Source organism: Pyrus communis, chromosome 15, assembly GCF_041283825.1.
Source record: "Pyrus communis isolate YQ-2024b chromosome 15, ASM4128382v1, whole genome shotgun sequence".
In the NCBI taxonomy this organism is placed as follows: Eukaryota; Viridiplantae; Streptophyta; class Magnoliopsida; order Rosales; family Rosaceae; genus Pyrus; species Pyrus communis.
This window is the reverse complement of record NC_142579.1, coordinates 32,664,301-32,682,500: the sequence shown is the minus strand read 5'-3', so window position 1 is coordinate 32,682,500 and position 18,200 is coordinate 32,664,301. Positions and strand designations below refer to the sequence as shown.

At 36.0% G+C, this 18,200-nt stretch overlaps 2 protein-coding genes across 3 annotated transcripts; both read left to right on the top strand.

Moving 5' to 3' along the window:
* The first annotated feature begins 3,734 nt into the window (after positions 1 to 3,734).
* LOC137733256 (putative sucrose-phosphate synthase 1) lies at positions 3,735 to 10,438 on the top strand. Its single transcript, XM_068472407.2, has 13 exons — positions 3,735 to 4,321; positions 4,424 to 4,513; positions 5,140 to 5,381; positions 5,557 to 5,620; positions 5,754 to 6,452; positions 6,659 to 6,775; positions 6,928 to 7,059; positions 7,196 to 7,372; positions 8,018 to 8,071; positions 8,182 to 8,244; positions 8,355 to 9,290; positions 9,501 to 9,628; positions 9,916 to 10,438. Exons 1-13 carry the CDS (start codon positions 4,136 to 4,138, stop codon positions 10,193 to 10,195), a joined length of 3,168 nt encoding a protein of 1,055 aa, XP_068328508.1. The 5' UTR covers positions 3,735 to 4,135; the 3' UTR covers positions 10,196 to 10,438.
* A 2,041-nt stretch (positions 10,439 to 12,479) lies between these two features.
* Positions 12,480 to 14,973, top strand: LOC137715683 (heptahelical transmembrane protein 1-like). Of its 2 annotated transcripts, none has more exons than XM_068455016.2 (4): positions 12,480 to 13,091; positions 13,299 to 13,391; positions 13,878 to 13,926; positions 14,061 to 14,973. In XM_068455016.2, exons 1-4 carry the CDS (start codon positions 12,757 to 12,759, stop codon positions 14,754 to 14,756), a joined length of 1,173 nt encoding a protein of 390 aa, XP_068311117.1. In that variant the 5' UTR covers positions 12,480 to 12,756; the 3' UTR covers positions 14,757 to 14,973. The 2 variants fall into 2 exon arrangements, with proteins under 2 accessions (XP_068311117.1, XP_068311129.1); XM_068455028.2 differs by having other exon boundaries at positions 12,619 to 13,091; positions 14,106 to 14,973.
* Positions 14,974 to 18,200: the final 3,227 nt, after the last annotated feature.

The following is an 18,200-nucleotide window of genomic DNA, read 5'->3' as shown; positions in this document are numbered from 1 at the left end:
AAAGTTAGTGTACAATGGTTTGCTTCATCCCTGACTTCTATTGCTTACAATACATATACAACTCAACTGTTTTTGTTTTTTTTTTTTTTTTTTTTTTTTTTTTTTTTTTTTTTTAAACTACTTCATTGAACATGTAATGAATAATTAGGTATTAAACTCGTTATCTAAATGAGTCAAATTTAGTACTTTTCACTTATAAATCTAGATGAATATTACTACCACGTCTTGTTAGTAGGATAGATAATCATGCGTTATTGTAAAGAAACGAGTTTCACTGTATTTAAATCTCATCCGATTCCACGAATATATAATTTTCTGAAAGTTGGAGATGGGAACAACGTTCTAACATCACTAGGCTAAACCTGAATTGCTAGGACTACGTTTCACATGTAATTGTCTCCTAAAGGCTCAAACCTAATATATGACAATGGAATATGGCCAAGAAGCATGAGTTTGTCGGATTTGAGATTTGAATGAGGGCTGAAATTGGTTTAGGGTTTGCCTTTTCGATTTGCCCTGCTCCATTACAATTTCTCCATTGCACAATAAAATTTATATATAAGTTCCGCAACAGAATAAATGAAAGTCGTTAATTTCGTCAAATTAAATGATGAAACGACTCTTTGTTCTAGTGTGCAATTTAAATGTGCACTTTTGTTGTGCATTGGGGAAAGTCTCCATGCTCTATTGCTACAAAACATTTGTCCCAATAGAAGGAAAGGATATGAAGATATGAGCTTGCTTTAGATAAATTTAATATACATTATCCTATTGTTTTGTCATTAAAAAAAAGTGAACACAAGGAATTAAGGTGATTCAGAGTGATTTTGAAGAGGTCAATATCAGTTAAGTGATTTCATAGAAAAACTGATTTAATGTGTTTCTCCGTAAAAATGATTTTGGCCCACTCGAAATAAGGGGTTTCGATTTTAGACGAAATTCTTGTAGCAAGTCAGGATCGATATCCTATGAACGTTTCTTTCATTGGCTTTTCTTATCAAATTGCAGAAAACCCTTTGATGTATGGCTAATTTTTTGTAACCTAGCAGTCTAGCACTAAGATACAATTTAGAAGACAGCAGCCCTTAAACTTATTTGGATTCGTGTGACCCTCCATCAATTTCAAGCGTTGAAAGGCACATGATGTGAGGTGAGAAGAGATGTGGATAGCATGTTTTTTGTTTTTACAAAAATTTCACCATCATATATACCAACAGTGATGAATTCTTGAATGATATACAACGATTGATCATTGCATGGTCGACCCTTTCTGATTAATTCAAGTCGTGAAGGAACGTCAAGTGATATTTTTAAAAGAAAAACTAGGTCAGTTATTCGCTTCCACCGGGCGAAGGTGAAAAAAATTCATAAACAAATAAAAGTACCAAAGTAAGCATGTTATTAGGCAAGGCCTACTTGCTGGTCCTTTTGATTACATGTGTGCCAAATTTGCAAAAGCAACAACGTTCTATATGAAGGAAATCCCTTCCTCCTAATCCATCGAATCAGGGAATCTGTGCTGTTAAAATTTGATCAAACGGCTACAAACTGGGGTTCACTTTAAAAGTTATAATAATTTCAGCCGTTTGATCAAATTTCAATGACACAGATTTTCTGATTTTTTGGATTATCCCTTTCCCTATCTGAAGTCATGTATTGTCGGTTGGACGTGAAGGAACATAACCACTCTATACCTTCAAGTATTTAGCCCTATATATATATGGCTATATGATACTGCATTAGGTACCAAATATATGATAAGATTATATGTTCTAATTGGCAATTAACGTGTTTTAATTGATGCCAATGTTAAATAACAACAATATCATAGAAGATATAAGGATATAGTATCTTAAGAATTTATTATCCATGAGCACTAAGCATTGCTTACTTTACTACTGATTAGTGGCTTTTACATATATTTTTGTGACGTTAATCTACTTGTCGACTTAACGAAGTTTTGTATGATTCATTGTCAATGATTTTATTCATTGACAACGAACCATAAAGGGCATAAAGCGTATAATGTATTATTGTTTTTCAGGTTACAATTGTTTCTATTACCATTAATGCATCCAACACAAAACTAACATTGCTGCTAAAAAACGGAACTAATTGCATAACATTTATGCTATCTATTTTTGTAAAGCTAGGTATTGTTCGTAAAGTAAACTAGTCGGTGTTTTTTTGTTTTAGCAAACTATCATTTAACCCCTTGAATTATCGTGTAAGTGTCAATTTTCCCCTTTTAACTATTTTCTCAAACAATTTGCCCCCTAGCGTTAAGTTTTTCAAATTCCATCCTAATAGCCTTCAAAATTAAAGGCAAATGTGTCATTTAACAGGGTAAGATAAAAATAAAATAAAAAAAATAAGAAATTAGTAAAGCCGAGATCTAGTCCACCACCTAGGATTCCATCGCCCCCGCCGGCCTCCGTCCACCTCGTGCCGCATCACACACACGTAATTTCTTACCGAACTTTTCCCTTTTTTCCTTTGCACTTATCAAACTTGTCTCCAAGTCCTTGGGAATATACCAGTAGATTCTCCTAGCTCCATTATTCTAATAATTAAAAGTATTTTCTCTTTTTTCACTCGAGAAGAGTGGATCATGGATTTTCTTCGTGAGAATCTTGGAAATCTTCCAATTACATCATTTTATTGTGTGTCGTACGATTAATTTTTTTCAAATATTGATTATATTAAATTTTAAATAAAACAATTTACAATAATTTTTGATCGTATAATGTACGATAAACAAATATAATTTAAGAATCCGACGATGATCCTCACTCAATCATTAAGTTGACGTGAATTTCTTACACTCGCACTGTACGCGTAAAGGCCTCCTACTCTTCACATCTCTCCGACACCTGTCCAGACTAATTAATATTGTGAGTTTGGACATAAATTAACTATTTAAAATAATTACTTTATATCTTACTCTTTGTTTATTATTTATTTATTTAATAGTATGAACTTACTTATTCCGACAAATAAAACACTGTCTTTTGTTGTTTTCAGAGAATTTTTGTGATCTCCAACTAACACGTAATTGTAATTTGCGAAAAAAGAAAAGAAAAAAAAGCTTAATATTTGAATTGATTAGTTGGCTAAATAGCCTACCTTGTAAAGGTTTTCATGTTCCAAAATTATAAATTATTCATATATACAATATAATATTATGTTTTTGTATTACTAATCAACGATATTTATTAAAACAAATTCGACAATACAATGAAATCGTGTACATATTATAGATACGAAAAGAGTTGTTAAACATAATACAAAGAGAGAAAACTAAAATGAACAGAAATTACACAAACAAATTCTTGTGGTTAAATTATAAAGATTCAAAATTGTTTCAACACGCAACTATTTTGTTTCATAGTGACATATAGATAAAAACGATAAAAAAGGAAATAAATTCCTATATAGAATATTCCTAAAAAAGAAGAAAACGCATATATGGAATAAAAAAAATATCAATAACAAAAGCAATTTTTTTATTTAAAATTATTGTATTTGTAATAAAAGAATTCAATTAATACCCACGCTAAGAAATTACTTTAATAAAAAAAGCATTGTATTCATAAAAAAATTCAATCCTTACTCGCGCAAAAACGCGCTGAGAAGTTGATATATATATATATATAACGTTTTTTTTTTTTTTTTTCCGCAAGGGATCACTTCTAACTTCTCCTTCATTAGTGTCCATTTTACAAAATGTATTTAAATCTAACCAAAAAAAAATGGTTCAAATTTTGTTGTCCTAAACTTTAAACTTGAAGGCATCCTTTTGACTAGAAAGTAATTTTATGTAATTGAAGGTCCTGGATTAGTCAAACAAATGTGGACAAAGGACTATTTAGACAAAAGCGAGAATCCCAAATTTGAAGGCGAAAACAAAAAGAGAGAAGCTCGTTGTCAAGGCCAACACCACCTCCTCCCTCCCTCCTCCCCCGCATTCACATGCATAAACACCCCCCCTCCTCCCTCCGTTTCTCACTCTCCTCCACCGTCCACAGCTCTCTCCTCTCTCTCTCTCTCTCCTCTCTCTTTATCTCTCTTTGAATTTGCAATCGGAATTAGCTGCCGAACCAGCAGGCACTGAAAATCTCAGATTTGGTGATTAATGGCGGGGAACGATTGGATAAACAGTTACCTGGAGGCGATTCTGGACGTGGGCCCGGGACTAGTCGACGACGCCAAGTCCTCGCTGCTGCTCCGGGAGAGAGGACACTTCAGTCCCACCCGATACTTCGTCGAGGAGGTCATCACCGGCTTCGATGAGACCGATCTCCATCGCTCCTGGGTTCGCGTAAGTCTCACTCTCTCTCTCTCTCCTTTATTTCTCTCTCTAAATTCTGTTTCTGCTCTGTTTTCTGTTTGATTGATGATGATGGGTGGGAATCAATGGCAGGCTGCGGCGACGAGGAGTCCACAGGAGAGGAACACTAGATTGGAGAATCTGTGCTGGCGGATTTGGAACTTGGCCCGCCAGAAGAAGCAGGTTTGTTGCTTTTCGCTTACGTTTTGGCTTGAAAATTTTCAATATAGATTGTTCTTCGTGCGATTTGTGCCTGTTTGATTCGTGTGCTGATAGCTTGCAAGCTAAGATTGCTGGATGTGTGTTCTTGCATTAGTGTATAATAATTTTTCTGAGTGTGCTAAATCCAATGTTTGATATAAAAATTGAGATTGCTGGATGTGTGTTCTTGCATTATTGTATAATAATTTTTCTGAGTGTGCTAAATCCAATGTTTGATATAAAAATTGTTCCTTTTAATTTCTAATTGTTACTATGTACTAATTGTTCGTAGGGTCTTGTCAATTTTGGAATTTGGAAATTGCTGATACATGAATACGTATTAATTAACGAATGAGACAGTAATTTTTGGTGGAAAACAAAAGAAAGAGAAGAGAATACTTACGACCATTTTGTTTAAATGTGATTTAACGAATGAGACGGTAACCTTTGGTGGAAAACGAAAGAAAGAGAAGAGAAAACTTATGACCAATTTGTTTAATGCGATTTAACAAATGAGACGGTAATTTTCGGTGGAAAATGAAAGAAAGAGAAGAGAAAACTTATGAATATTTATTTATTTTTCCTTCTCATTGTCTATTCTTCTGCAGCTTGAGGGAGAAGAAGCTCAACGGATGGCGAAACGCCGCCTTGAACGTGAAAGAGGTCGCAGAGAAGCTACTGCTGATATGTCTGAAGACTTGTCCGAGGGAGAGAAGGGAGATTTGGTGAGTGACATATCAGCTCATGGTGATAGTCACAGAAGCAAACTGCCTAGAATTAACTCCGTTGACGCAATGGAGACATGGATTAGTCAGCAGAAGGGGAAAAAGCTATATATTGTACTAATAAGGCATGAACTGAACTTTAGTTTTGTAAGTTTTGCATGGGGCGTCTTAAATGATAATATTAGTTGATACAACCATGCTTTCAGTATTTAACGGAAGCATGGGGATGATTGTTTAACTAGCTGCTGCAGAATTTTTCTGTTTTCATAATAATGTTTTTGACAACAAGTATTCGTGCAGCCTTCATGGTCTTATACGAGGTGAACAAATGGAGCTCGGTCGGGACTCTGACACTGGTGGTCAGGTAATATTTTGTTGTTAATGTGGTTTCACTTCCAGTCCCGGTTTGCACTGTGCATTTGTTGTTTGATATAAAAATACATTTTGTAGTAGCTTATATAGCTACCTGCATAATGCTGGGTTTATATTCCATGTAGGTTAAGTATGTAGTAGAACTTGCAAGGGCTTTGGGTACCACACCAGGAGTGTACCGAGTTGATCTACTAACAAGACAAGTGTCTTCGCCGGATATAGACTGGAGTTATGGTGAGCCCACAGAGATGCTGACTCCAATAAATACAGAAGGTTTTGAAGAAGAGATGGGGGAGAGCAGTGGTTCTTATATCATTCGTATACCATTCGGTCCCAAAGATAAATACATTCCCAAGGAAGAACTCTGGCCACACATACCTGAATTTGTTGATGGTGCATTGAACCACATAATGCAAATGTCCAAAGTTTTGGGTGAACAAGTTGGTGGTGGGAAGCCAGTCTGGCCTGTTGCCATCCATGGGCATTATGCAGATGCTGGTGACTCAGCTGCTCTTCTCTCTGGTGCTTTAAATGTACCGATGCTTTTTACTGGCCACTCACTTGGCCGAGATAAGTTGGAGCAACTTTTAAAGCAAGGCCGACTTTCAAGAGATGAGATCAACAAAACATATAAAATAATGCGTCGGATAGAGGCTGAGGAGTTAGCCCTTGATGCGTCTGAAATAGTTATTACCAGCACTAGACAGGAGATAGAAGAGCAATGGCGGTTGTATGATGGTTTTGATCCTATACTGGAGCGTAAACTACGAGCTAGGATCAGGCGCAATGTGAGCTGTTATGGAAGGTCCATGCCCCGCATGGTGGTAAGTACTGAGATCTTCTTTCATATTCTTGTTGAGTGCTTTTCCAAACTCTAGGGGAGCACTTGAAAAATTGGTCCAATATGAGTGGGGTATGCTTCTGAGCATTTTTTTTTTCTTGCTACTCTTAGCAGCACTGTTTTAAGGTCTATGTACTCGTGGCTTGCTCGTTTTATATACATATCTTATAAATTAGTATCTCTGTGCAGATAATTCCTCCTGGAATGGAGTTCCATCATATTGTTCCGCATGATAGTGATATGGATGCTGAAACAGAAGCAAATGAAGACCATCCTACTTCTCCAGACCCACCTATTTGGTCGGAGGTGCTAGTTATTCTTTATTCATTTTACTCTGATTTTTTTCAGAGATATAGCTGATCAGTCAGTTTTGATGTGTCCTGCTTTGTAATTTTCAACCCTTTTGTTTTCATGAATTATGCATTGACTGGTGCCAACTGAATTTTTTCATGATGCAGATAATGCGTTTCTTTACCAATCCTCGCAAGCCTATGATTCTTGCCCTTGCTAGACCAGATCCAAAAAAGAACATCACAACTTTGGTCAAAGCATTTGGGGAATGTCGTCCACTAAGAGAGCTTGCTAACCTTGTATGTTAGAATCCTTAATGGCATTTTCTTGCTGTAGATACCTTTGTGTTTTATCTGACCAGCTGATTCGCTTTGTTGCTGAGCCAATGACATTTGGTTAACCTTTTTCTTTTCCTCTGTACTCTCTACTCTGCAGACACTCATTATGGGTAACCGCGATGGAATTGATGAAATGTCAAGCACAAGTGCTTCTCTTCTTCTCTCAGTGCTCAAGCTTATTGACAAATATGATTTGTATGGGCAAGTCGCATACCCCAAACACCACAAACAGTCTGATGTTCCCGAGATATATCGCCTAGCAGCAAAGACAAAGGTACCTATTGTTGTTTAGAATCTAGAAATGGGAAGTAAACTTAATTATATGTGCACTCTATATAGGAAAAAGTGAAACTTAATTATATGTGCACTCTATATAGGAAAAAGTGAAACACTGTTATAGATCTTCCACTAACATGGTTTTGTGCAGTGTGCATTTGGATTTACTTTTTTTTCCTTTGTTTTGACTCTTTTCTACACAACTCATGCAAGGGTTTATTTTACTGTACTTGTTTATATCTTTTGCCATTCAATTTTTTCCCAAGTGTTCAACATTGTATACCTGCAGTGCTCTTGTAGAATTATTTTTAATTTGTAGCTACAGAAACTTTACTATTATTCTTACTTTATTGTGGCAATTAGGTTAATATTATTAGCTATTATTTCATACCAACTGGTCCTATTAATGCTCTTCTGCTTTTTAACTTAAACGTACTGTAGAAACTTTCTCTCATTTTTCTTAAGTCTATCATCACCACTGTGAGAAGTAGGTTTGGCTGTTTCTTTCAATCCTGCCTCTGCCATGCTACTTGCTTTGACTGCTGACTGGAGATTGCCTTAGCTCTTGGCATTTGGTTTGCTGGTTGTGCTGTCCCAGGTTCTTGATGGTTGTTTAAATATTTCATTTTAATCCTTTTTGCAGGGTGTTTTCATTAATCCAGCTTTCATTGAGCCCTTTGGACTCACTTTAATTGAGGTGCGAGTCTAAAACTTATGACTTATGAGGAGTTGTGTGCTATTTGACTATTTATGATTTCTTGTTCTTTTTTCACGAATGAGTTTAACTTCTGCTCTTTCATTGTACAGGCAGCTGCTCATGGTTTACCTATTGTTGCCACAAAAAATGGAGGCCCTGTTGATATACATCAGGTATGCCTGCTCATTGGTCGTAAAGAATTAATAGAAGGTTTTACATGTATTTTACAATTTACATAGACTAGTCATTGGAATTCAAAAACTGATTGGAGCTGTTTCTGCAGGTACTTGACAATGGTCTTCTTATTGATCCTCATGATCAGCAGTCTATTGCTGATGCTCTCCTGAAGCTTGTTGCTGATAAGCAGCTTTGGGCAAGATGTCGGCAGAATGGGTTGAAGAACATTCACCTATTTTCGTGGCCTGAGCACTGCAAAACTTATCTATCCCGAATAGCCAGTGTCAAACAGAGGCAACCACATTGGCAGAGAAGTGAGGATGGAGGAGGCACTTCAGAATCAGATTCCCCAAGTGATTCCTTGAGAGATATACAAGATTTATCTTTGAACTTGAAGTTTTCAATGGATGGAGAAAAAAGCGGAACTAGTGTAAATGATAGTTTAGATTCTGAAGGAAATACTGCTGATAGAAGGAGTAAAATAGAGAGTGCTGTTTTGGCATGGTCAAAGGGTATTTCGAGGGACACGCGGAAGGCTGGGTTCTCAGAGAAAGCAGACCATAACAGTGCTGGAAAGTTCCCAGTTTTGAGGAGGAGGAAACATCTTATTGTCATTTCTGTGGATTGTGAAACCATCACAGAACTTAATGAAATTACAAAAAATATTTTTGAGGCTATGGGAAAGGAGAAGGCTGAAGGCTCTGTAGGATTCATATTGTCAACATCCTTGACCATAATCGAGATACGTTCATTTCTGGTTTCAGGGGGCTTGAACCCTAATGATTTTGATGCATATATTTGCAACAGTGGCAGTGATCTCTACTATCCATCTATTAATTCTGAGGAGCGCCCCTTTGTGGTCGACTTTTATTATCATTCACACATTGAATACCGTTGGGGTGGAGAAGGATTGAGGAAGACATTGGTACGCTGGGCAACTTCAATTAATGATAAGAAGACTGGGAGTGAGGAGATTGTTTCTGCAGCTGATCAACTTTCAACCGACTATTGTTATGCTTTCAAAGTGCAGACGCCAGGAAAGGTAAGTGTTCATCAATTTTGATTCTGGATGAGTTTGGTATGAATTCTTAAATTAATGATAAAAATGCTTGGTACATTGGTACATTAGTACACTGGGCAACTTCAATTAATTATAAAAATGACCCTCGATTTTTTATTGAAGCATGTAATATCTTATAGTGTATTACATTGGATTTATATCATTGGAAATTCTTTTATTTTATCTCTGCAGCTACCCTCGGTAAAGGAGCTCCGGAAGGTGCTGAGGATTCAGGCTTTACGGTGCCATGTAATTTACTGCCAAAACGGGACCAGAGTGAACGTTATTCCAGTATTGGCATCTCGTTCTCAAGCCCTCAGGTACAGTATTTATGCATAACTTCTTTCAAGCACATCTATTCTTATCTAAACTATTGAGTTAATTTATAGTGACTTTTCGCTTTATGGTTTATCTGACAAGAATGAACTCATCACGTCCACGGTAAAAGTCTAGTAGAATCTAATTACATATATAACTTAAAAGTAATAAAGTGAATGCTTACGTCCTGTTGTCGACAAATCCAAATGATTATTGGTTTAGTAAAATTGTAAAACTGCTTTGAAATTGCTTTTGAATCTTTGAACACTGAAACAAGCATTTGTTTCAGGTATTTATATCTCCGATGGGGGGTAGACTTATCGAAAGTAGTGGTCGTCGCTGGAGAATGCGGGGATACAGACTACGAAGGGTTGCTTGGTGGACTGCACAAAAGTGTAGTACTGAAGGGAGTTGCCAGCAATGCAATCAGTCAACTCCACACGAACCGAAACTACCCTCTATCCGATGTCCTGGCACTTGACACCCCCAACATAGTTCAAACCAGTGAAGGTTGCGGGAGCAACGATATCCGTGCTTCCTTGGAGAAACTAGGAGTTCTCAAGAACTAGAAATGTGTATTATTTGTAAAGCCTTCCCCATAAGCAGTTTTTTGTTCTATATCTTGAACCCTTTGCGTTCTGCCCCCCGAAAAATTGTCTGCCGGGGGATTCGACATAAGGCTCAATACTTTTCATCAAGTTTGAACCTTTAGTTACTTTCTGGCTATATTTTAGTTAAGAAATAAAAGTACGCAACATGCGTGGAGTTTTCGAGGAGGATGCTCTCTCTGTCCCTGCGATTTCATATTTTCATCCAGAGCTTGCTTTTACTTAGCTGTTCATGTCAAGACATAAAACCAGGAGGGCAATTTCCACGGGATGAGTACATCGTTATAGTGGCGTGTGGTTACACATAATATTTAGACAGGAGATGTTACAATTTTGGTGTATCCATATCATAGGATTCCTCTCTCTAAAAGTACATCATGAAATATGTGGATCTGGCTCACTATTTGTTTGTGGTCCTGTGGAGAAGATTTACATGAACTAAATTCATCGTTTTGTGGCGTTCAATTCAACAATATGCATTGCTATGTGAAAGAAAATTGCACTATTAGTTCCAGACGGTAATTGTGCTGAACCCGTTCCTTGGTAGTTTGGTAAATTGATTTCGCATAAGTTGCTTTCATGTTGATGATTGCAAAAGTGTGGGCCCCCTCAACAGGTACACGTGTTGAATTGCCATTGCCAAACTTCCCTGGAAGGGCATGCGTCCGTAGGTACACGTGTTGGAGTGGCAAAATAATAATAATAATAATAATAATAATAATAATAATAATAATACCAAATTATTATTTTTGTTTGGTCAAAATCAAATTTATTTTATTATTAGTACAGAAAAATAATAGAAACAGCTGAGCTTCCCACACCAGAATCTGAATGTACTAGATTCATCTCCAATTTGTTTAAACAAAAAGCATTATGAATTGAAAATCCAAATTTTCTTGGAAGTTGTTAACCAACGTTATCTCACGAATAATGCTAAGTAGATTTAATTTTTACTATTTAGATTAAATTTGTAAATTATGTTATGTGTCACTAATAAATAACAATCCAATCATAAAAACTACGTCGTATAAAATTTAGTTTAAATAATTAGTCTCCCTAGCATTATTTTTAACTCACAAGTGTTTTATTTCTTCGTAAATATGAAATATTCAAAATATTGACATGCCTAAACTTAAAATACTTCATAAATCAAAACCAATATATCATTTTTTATCTTGACCAAAAAAACATAAGTGCTTTTCGATGTAAGGAAATAAAGACAAATAAAAGTATGCTTGTAAGTTAATAGTTAGGTTGGTAAGAATGACAGTATCAATGGTGTGTAAGATAACGAGTAGGACCGTAGGAATTATAAAACAAAAATTCGAGGTTCGAAACTCTTATTTTTTTCACTAAAAAACAAGTAGTTAGGTTTGTACATGAAAAAAAAGGACAAAAAAGTAGTTAGGTCAATTTAAGGTGAAATAACTTATCATTGACCATCCACAATTTTAGAAGCAACGAGGTTATTTTTCATACAAATGTGTTACTGAAACCATGCATCGATCGATCCACGAGCCATAAGATTTACGTATATACATTTATTATTTTTAAGGCATTTTTAAGCTAAAATGATAAATGAGATTAACATATCTTTTACTTTAGTCCCTGAGATGCAATAAAGTAACAACTATACCTTTAATTTTTGTCAAAACATTTTAACCCATTGTTTATAAAATGTAAGGTATTTTTATTATTTTGGTCCTTATTTAATAGATAATTTTCATGGAAGACTAAAATGATTGACAGTGGAAAAACTCATGGACCACTTATATCGATTTCGAATATCAAATACTAAAGTCAAGAGTTAATGCCAATTTTAGACACTATTTTGATGACTAAAATGTCTTTTTAATTAATATACTGATGAGTAATGTGAAATTGAGAATTAAACCAAATTAAAAGGGGATTTTTATGTAAATTGGTTGATCAGTTAGGCTTGGTGTGAACGTAATGAAAATATGGTTAACCAATTTGTAAGATTCTTCCTAGAAAGACCAGGCAAAGACGTCATGCATTCTTAATGGTTTAGGTATGGATTGCTGAACCAACTAACCATGCCTAGCTAGCTGCTCACCCCATGCAAAAAATTCTTCCATCTACTAATAATACTACACACGTTATTCGACTCAAATTATAACACGTAAATTTATTTTACTATGTTATTCACACATCATAACACATAAGGTACTATCACACGTGGCTTATGTTTCTGATATCCATAAAAATGTCTTTGTCAATGTCTAACCATTTTTTTTTTTCATTTCTTGTAATCGAAACCCTAAAAATTTAATTGAATGTTTGGCGGTTGGTAGGTGCAGTTGTGCAACCTCCAACTGCACTAAATAGGCAGCCCCGATATCCCATCCAATCATCTCCCCTTCTTCAAAACCATAACCCCGTCCCTCTTCATATAAATTTTGTCACCCTACAAGCCCAATTTCTCTCTCTCCATCGTTCTCTCTCTGAAGCGAAAGCCTCCTCCCTCCACAACCTCCTTGTGATTATTTTGTCCGGCGACAATGAGTCCCAAGGAAGGAGGAGCTCTTGCCAGGAAGAGATATTCATCAAAACAAACAGCTTCTTCTCCCACGTCTGCCAAACAAGAAGAAGAAATGAAGAACCATCAAAACCTAGTCCGTAACATCTCTTCTGCAGACAATATTAAGAACAAGAGGAAGAAGAAGAAGCAAAACAAGGCGAAACCGAAACGGTACGGGTTGATGTCGTATTGGGAGTTGCCGGAGTACATGAAGGACAATGAGTTCATACTCAATTATTACCGCGCTGATTGGCCTCTGGCGGAAGCCTTCTTCAGCGTGTTCCGGTGGCATAACGAAACCCTCAACGTTTGGACGTATGTTTTTTAATTTTGTTATGATCAATTCAAAATCTAAGTTAATTTATTCATCTGTTCATTAATCAAGCTAATTTTCATATTCTTTGATTTATTTTATTTTGTTTGATGGGTTTTCTTGTTCAATTTCGTTGAATTTGATTGTTACTTAAATTATGTTTTTTTTCTTATAAAAATTTTGGACATTTGTTTTGGAATTATTTGCAGGCATTTCATTGGGTTTGTTCTGTTTCTGGGTTTGACTATGGCGAATCTGTTGGAAGTGCCTCAGGTAGCGGATCTCCTTGCCTTTTTTTCCAGGTTTGTTGAGGATTTTTTTTCTTTATCTTTCTAATTCTGTTTTTGGCAACTTGGAATTTTTAAAACTAATTTTAAAATTAGAATGGATAATGACTGATCATAAAATTAGAAACTTAGCTTTTGGATTTTCTATCTTTTGTGGATAAATTTATTTTTAGACAAGCAATAGTGGGAAAATAAGGATTGAACATTATTCCATACATTAGTCTCAAAACTGCAAAACCCTATGATTTTAGAGTACATCAATTCATTAATATAAATTGCTAATCTAATTGTTGGGTGTGCTCTAAAAAATTTCAGGGAATTTAATAACAGCTAATTTTGGGCCATTTAAGAGACAATGTATATATGTGATGGTACACAATGATGTATACTATTTTAAGTATGATTAAGTACTTGATTAACAGTTGTAGCTGGGAAACTGTACTCTTAATAATGCAAATTAATTCATCAACTTCTCATTTAATTTGCATTTGTATGATGCAGGTCCACGCCTATTAGCGCAGTCACAAATGTCTCCCATGATTTCATTTCGGTATTTAACTTTAGCTTCTAATTAAGTTCCTAATCCTGTAACATTATTACTCGTATTTATGTGAGATCACTACTTCTTGTGATCACAATTTGTTTTATATATGATTTCGAAAATTAATACTAGAACTTTAACAGGGGATGACAACAAATCTTACTGATCTGAAGCAAATGACATCTCAGGATATGGAATTTGCATCATCAGTAGCATCACCTGAAATGGGCGTGACATATTGGCCATTTTATGTGTTCCTCGCCGGCTCTATGTTCTGCCTCCTCTCAAGCACCATTTGCCACCTCTTTTCATGTCACTCCCACCCATTAAACCTCATGCTCCTCCGCATCGACTACGCTGGCATCACCACCATGATCATCACCTCATTCTTCCCTCCAATCTACTACATCTTCCAATGCGACTCGCGCTGGCAGTTCATCTACCTCGGCGGCATAACGGTCATGGGCATTTTCACTATCGTGACATTGCTCTCGCCTAAGCTCTCAAGCAGCGAATTTCGCACATTTCGCGCCTTGTTGTTTGCTTCAATGGGGTTGTTTGGTATCATCCCTGCCATCCATGCCAGCGTTGTAAACTGGGGCAATCCAAAGCGCAACCTCACTCTAATGTTTGAAGCTGCCATGGCGTTTTTCTATTTGACGGGGACCGGATTTTATGTCACTCGGATTCCGGAGAGATGGAGGCCGGGGTGGTTTGATTTGGCAGGGCACAGCCATCAGATATTTCATGTTTTGGTGGTTTTGGGTGCGTTGGCGCATTATGGTGCAATTCTTGTAATGCTAGACTGGCGAAACAGCTTTGGATGTGACAGTAATTGAAATTTAATCACTATGTAACATATCAGCAAGAAGCAACTTTATTTATTTGCTTTTTATTTTTGGTTGTCTTAGGTTGAGGGTTGAGTCTGTGATTGAATTGTATTCATGGGGTAGGGGAAATTGTTATTGATTTGTTGATAGCCAGCTTAGAGAAAAGCTGAGGCTGTCATTGTGTTATTTCTTAGAAGAACTCCAGGAAAAAGGAAAAGTTGAAAAATTGTTGTCTGCGATTGATTTATTATTTTTTAAAATTGTCTACCACATCATATCAGTTTGTATACAGAATGCACATATATTGAATAATCAAATTGTACAAAGCTTGTTCACATATAAAACTTCTTTTCTTCACAACGTGTGGATACTAGAAGATGGTTACAAAAATATCTTAATTGGAATTAACAAGGTTCTCAGTTTCTCATCCAATAAAACGGAAACTGTACTAAGGAATTGAGAAATGATCGATATAGAGAGTTCGGTAACAAACCTAGATGAATATTGGACTGTTAGGTGACATGGATAGTCACACTCTTTGCATAAAATGACAACATATAAACAAATACATACACTCCTGGTGTAAGGTACATTTAGAGCAACTCCAGCGTTATAAAGGCCCCCTAGGGCAACTCACCATTGAATAGCCTTTAGTGAACAGTAACTGCCTTTAATAAACAGTAAGTACCTTTTGTATCTCCATCCCTTAGAGCAACTCCCGCGTTGCAAAGGCCCCTGGGGCAAGTCACTATTGAATAGCGTCCAATGAATAGTAACTACCTTTTGCATCTCCATCCCTACACTGAATAACCATGGCAATAGGTAATAAAATATTAATATTTTTTATTTTATAAAATAATACAAAATAATTTTATTTGTAATTTCGGATAAAATTTTTAATTGTTCTTGTTGCGCCACGTGTCATTATCCGAGAAGACAACTTTTGGTGATTGATTTCGATAAGATATTTATCCAATGTCGTCGTGCTACGTGTCGTTACCTTTTCATAATTTTTAAGGATAGATTTCCGATAAGATTTTTAACCAATCACATCACGCCACGTGTCACAATCCGTTTACAATCTTTGAGGATAGATTTCGATCAGATTTTTAACAAATGACGACATGCCACGTGACATTATCTACAACCTAATCTTTTATTTTTCCTCCATATAACCCACCATCCATCCTAAGAAATCACACGCCAAAATCAAAATCTCTATCATTATTCATAGTTTCTGCTTCCTTTTTACAATGTCTTCTTCAAGGATGTTGTGGGAAATCGATGAGCAAGAGAAAGAATTGTTTAAGTAAGGGGAAGAAATGTTTAAACTCCAGGTGGGCGAAAATGTGATGGTAGAGGAATAGGACGAGGAAAGTAGAAGGAGAGATGACAAAGTAGGAAGCTAAAGAGCCTCACATTGCAATCAAGTCATCCAAGCTGTGACTCAGATCTGCAGGCCTAGCCGTTCCACAAATCTTGATAGAAGCAGGCAACGATGAGGTACGGATCTCTTGGACGATTATTTTGTTCGTAACAGTGAATTCCCTGATACGTACTTTAGACATCGTTTTAGAATGGAACGACATTTGTTCAACAAAATCATGATTGCTGTTTGCAACCATGATTCTTACTTTATGCAAAAGAATGATGCTTTTGGTGTTATGGGTGTCATTCTTGAGCCAAAAATTACTGCTACCTTGCAGATACTTGCATATGGAGCATTTGCAGACCAAGTGGATGAGATAATAAGGATGGGGAAATCAACCATTCTTGAGCCCCTGATGATGTTTTGTTTCTCAATCGAATCTATCTACACCACATAGTACCTCCGGAGACCTACTAAGATGGACTTGCAAAGGCTTCTGAAAAAGGCCGAGATGCGAGGTTTTCCTATGATGATTAGAAGCATCGACTGTATGCACTGGACCTGGAAAAACTGTCCAAGTGTATGGCAAAGAGCTTATAGGGACATCAAATGAGCAAAAAGTATCATTTTGGAGGTGGTGGCTTCATTTGATACATGAATTTGGCAGGTTTTTTTCAGTGTTCTGGGGGCTCAAAATAACCTTAATGTCCTTGCCCAATCTCTAGTGTTCAATGATGTCCTGCAAGGAAAAGTACTAAGAGTCATGTACTGGGTCAACATACATAAGTACCATGGGCCATACTACCTAGCAGACAACATTTACCCAAGGTGGCCATCATTTGTCAAAACAATGTCACGTCCACGAAGTGTAAAGGAAAAACATTTTGCAAGTTGTCAAGAGGGGTGTAAGAAGGATGTGGAACGTTTTTTTGGTATCATCCAAGCTCGTTGGGCGATTGTCAGTGGTGTTGCCAGAATGTTTGATTTAGAGTTGCTTCGATCCATCATGATGACGTGCATCATTCTTCACAACATGATTATGGAAGATGAATACGATTATGATGTCATTGATGAATATGAGTCAGACGCGATGAATAATTCCAAAACACAAATATATTGTGCTCATGACGCCACCAAAGAACCTGTGCAACATGAGCCATTAGAAAGAGATGGACGTTACAATGAAAGGCTCATTCAACGATATACTGCACTTCAGGACCCATATATGCACAATGCCTGGCAAATTGACTTGATAGAGCACCAATAAGAGTTGAAACAAGTTCAAGATACTTAAGTTCATTTAGTGTGTTTGTTTTTATTTGGTGTGTTTGTTTAATTTTATTTGGTGTGTTTTTTAAGTTCATTTAGTGAGTTTTTTTTTATTTGGTATGTTTATGTAATTTTATTTGGTGTGTTTATGTCCCTTGAATAAAGATTCTCTTAGTTTAAATAAACTACGAAAATAAATAAATATACTCTTAGTTTAAATAAAGTACTAAATTCAATAAATTGTAAATAACATAAAGTACTCTATTCAACAAATAAGAAATTACAATCCAAAGTGATTTTAAAATTATGGGTTCCAATTAAAAACAAATTCCCTAGTCCCTTGTGAATGGAAAATCATCACCTAACCAATTTGTGGTGCTAGGATCATCTCCTCTTGTGGTGCTAGGAGCATCTCCTCTTGCTCTTCAATAAGTTCCAATTCGTACCTGCATCATTAGTCATTTTGTTGGAAACCAATTGGATTGAAACTTTGAGAGAAATATAGGTATGTGGTTGAAAGTATTTGAGAAAATATAAAATTGTGGTGTAAGGTAGAAGATATGAGAAGGTATTTATAGAAAAGTAAAATCAAAATTTTTTAATTTTTTAATTTTTAAGATTTCTTTTCGGATTTTTTATTAATTTTTTACATTTTTTATTCACATAATTAATTTCTGCCCTTGGATTTTAAAAATTTTGAAATCTAACCTTCCAAATTGTGCCACGTGGCACAACGGCAAAATTTCAAAATTTTTTACTATTTTTCATTTTTTTAATTTATAAAGACGAATAACATTGACCGTTGATCTCAAATC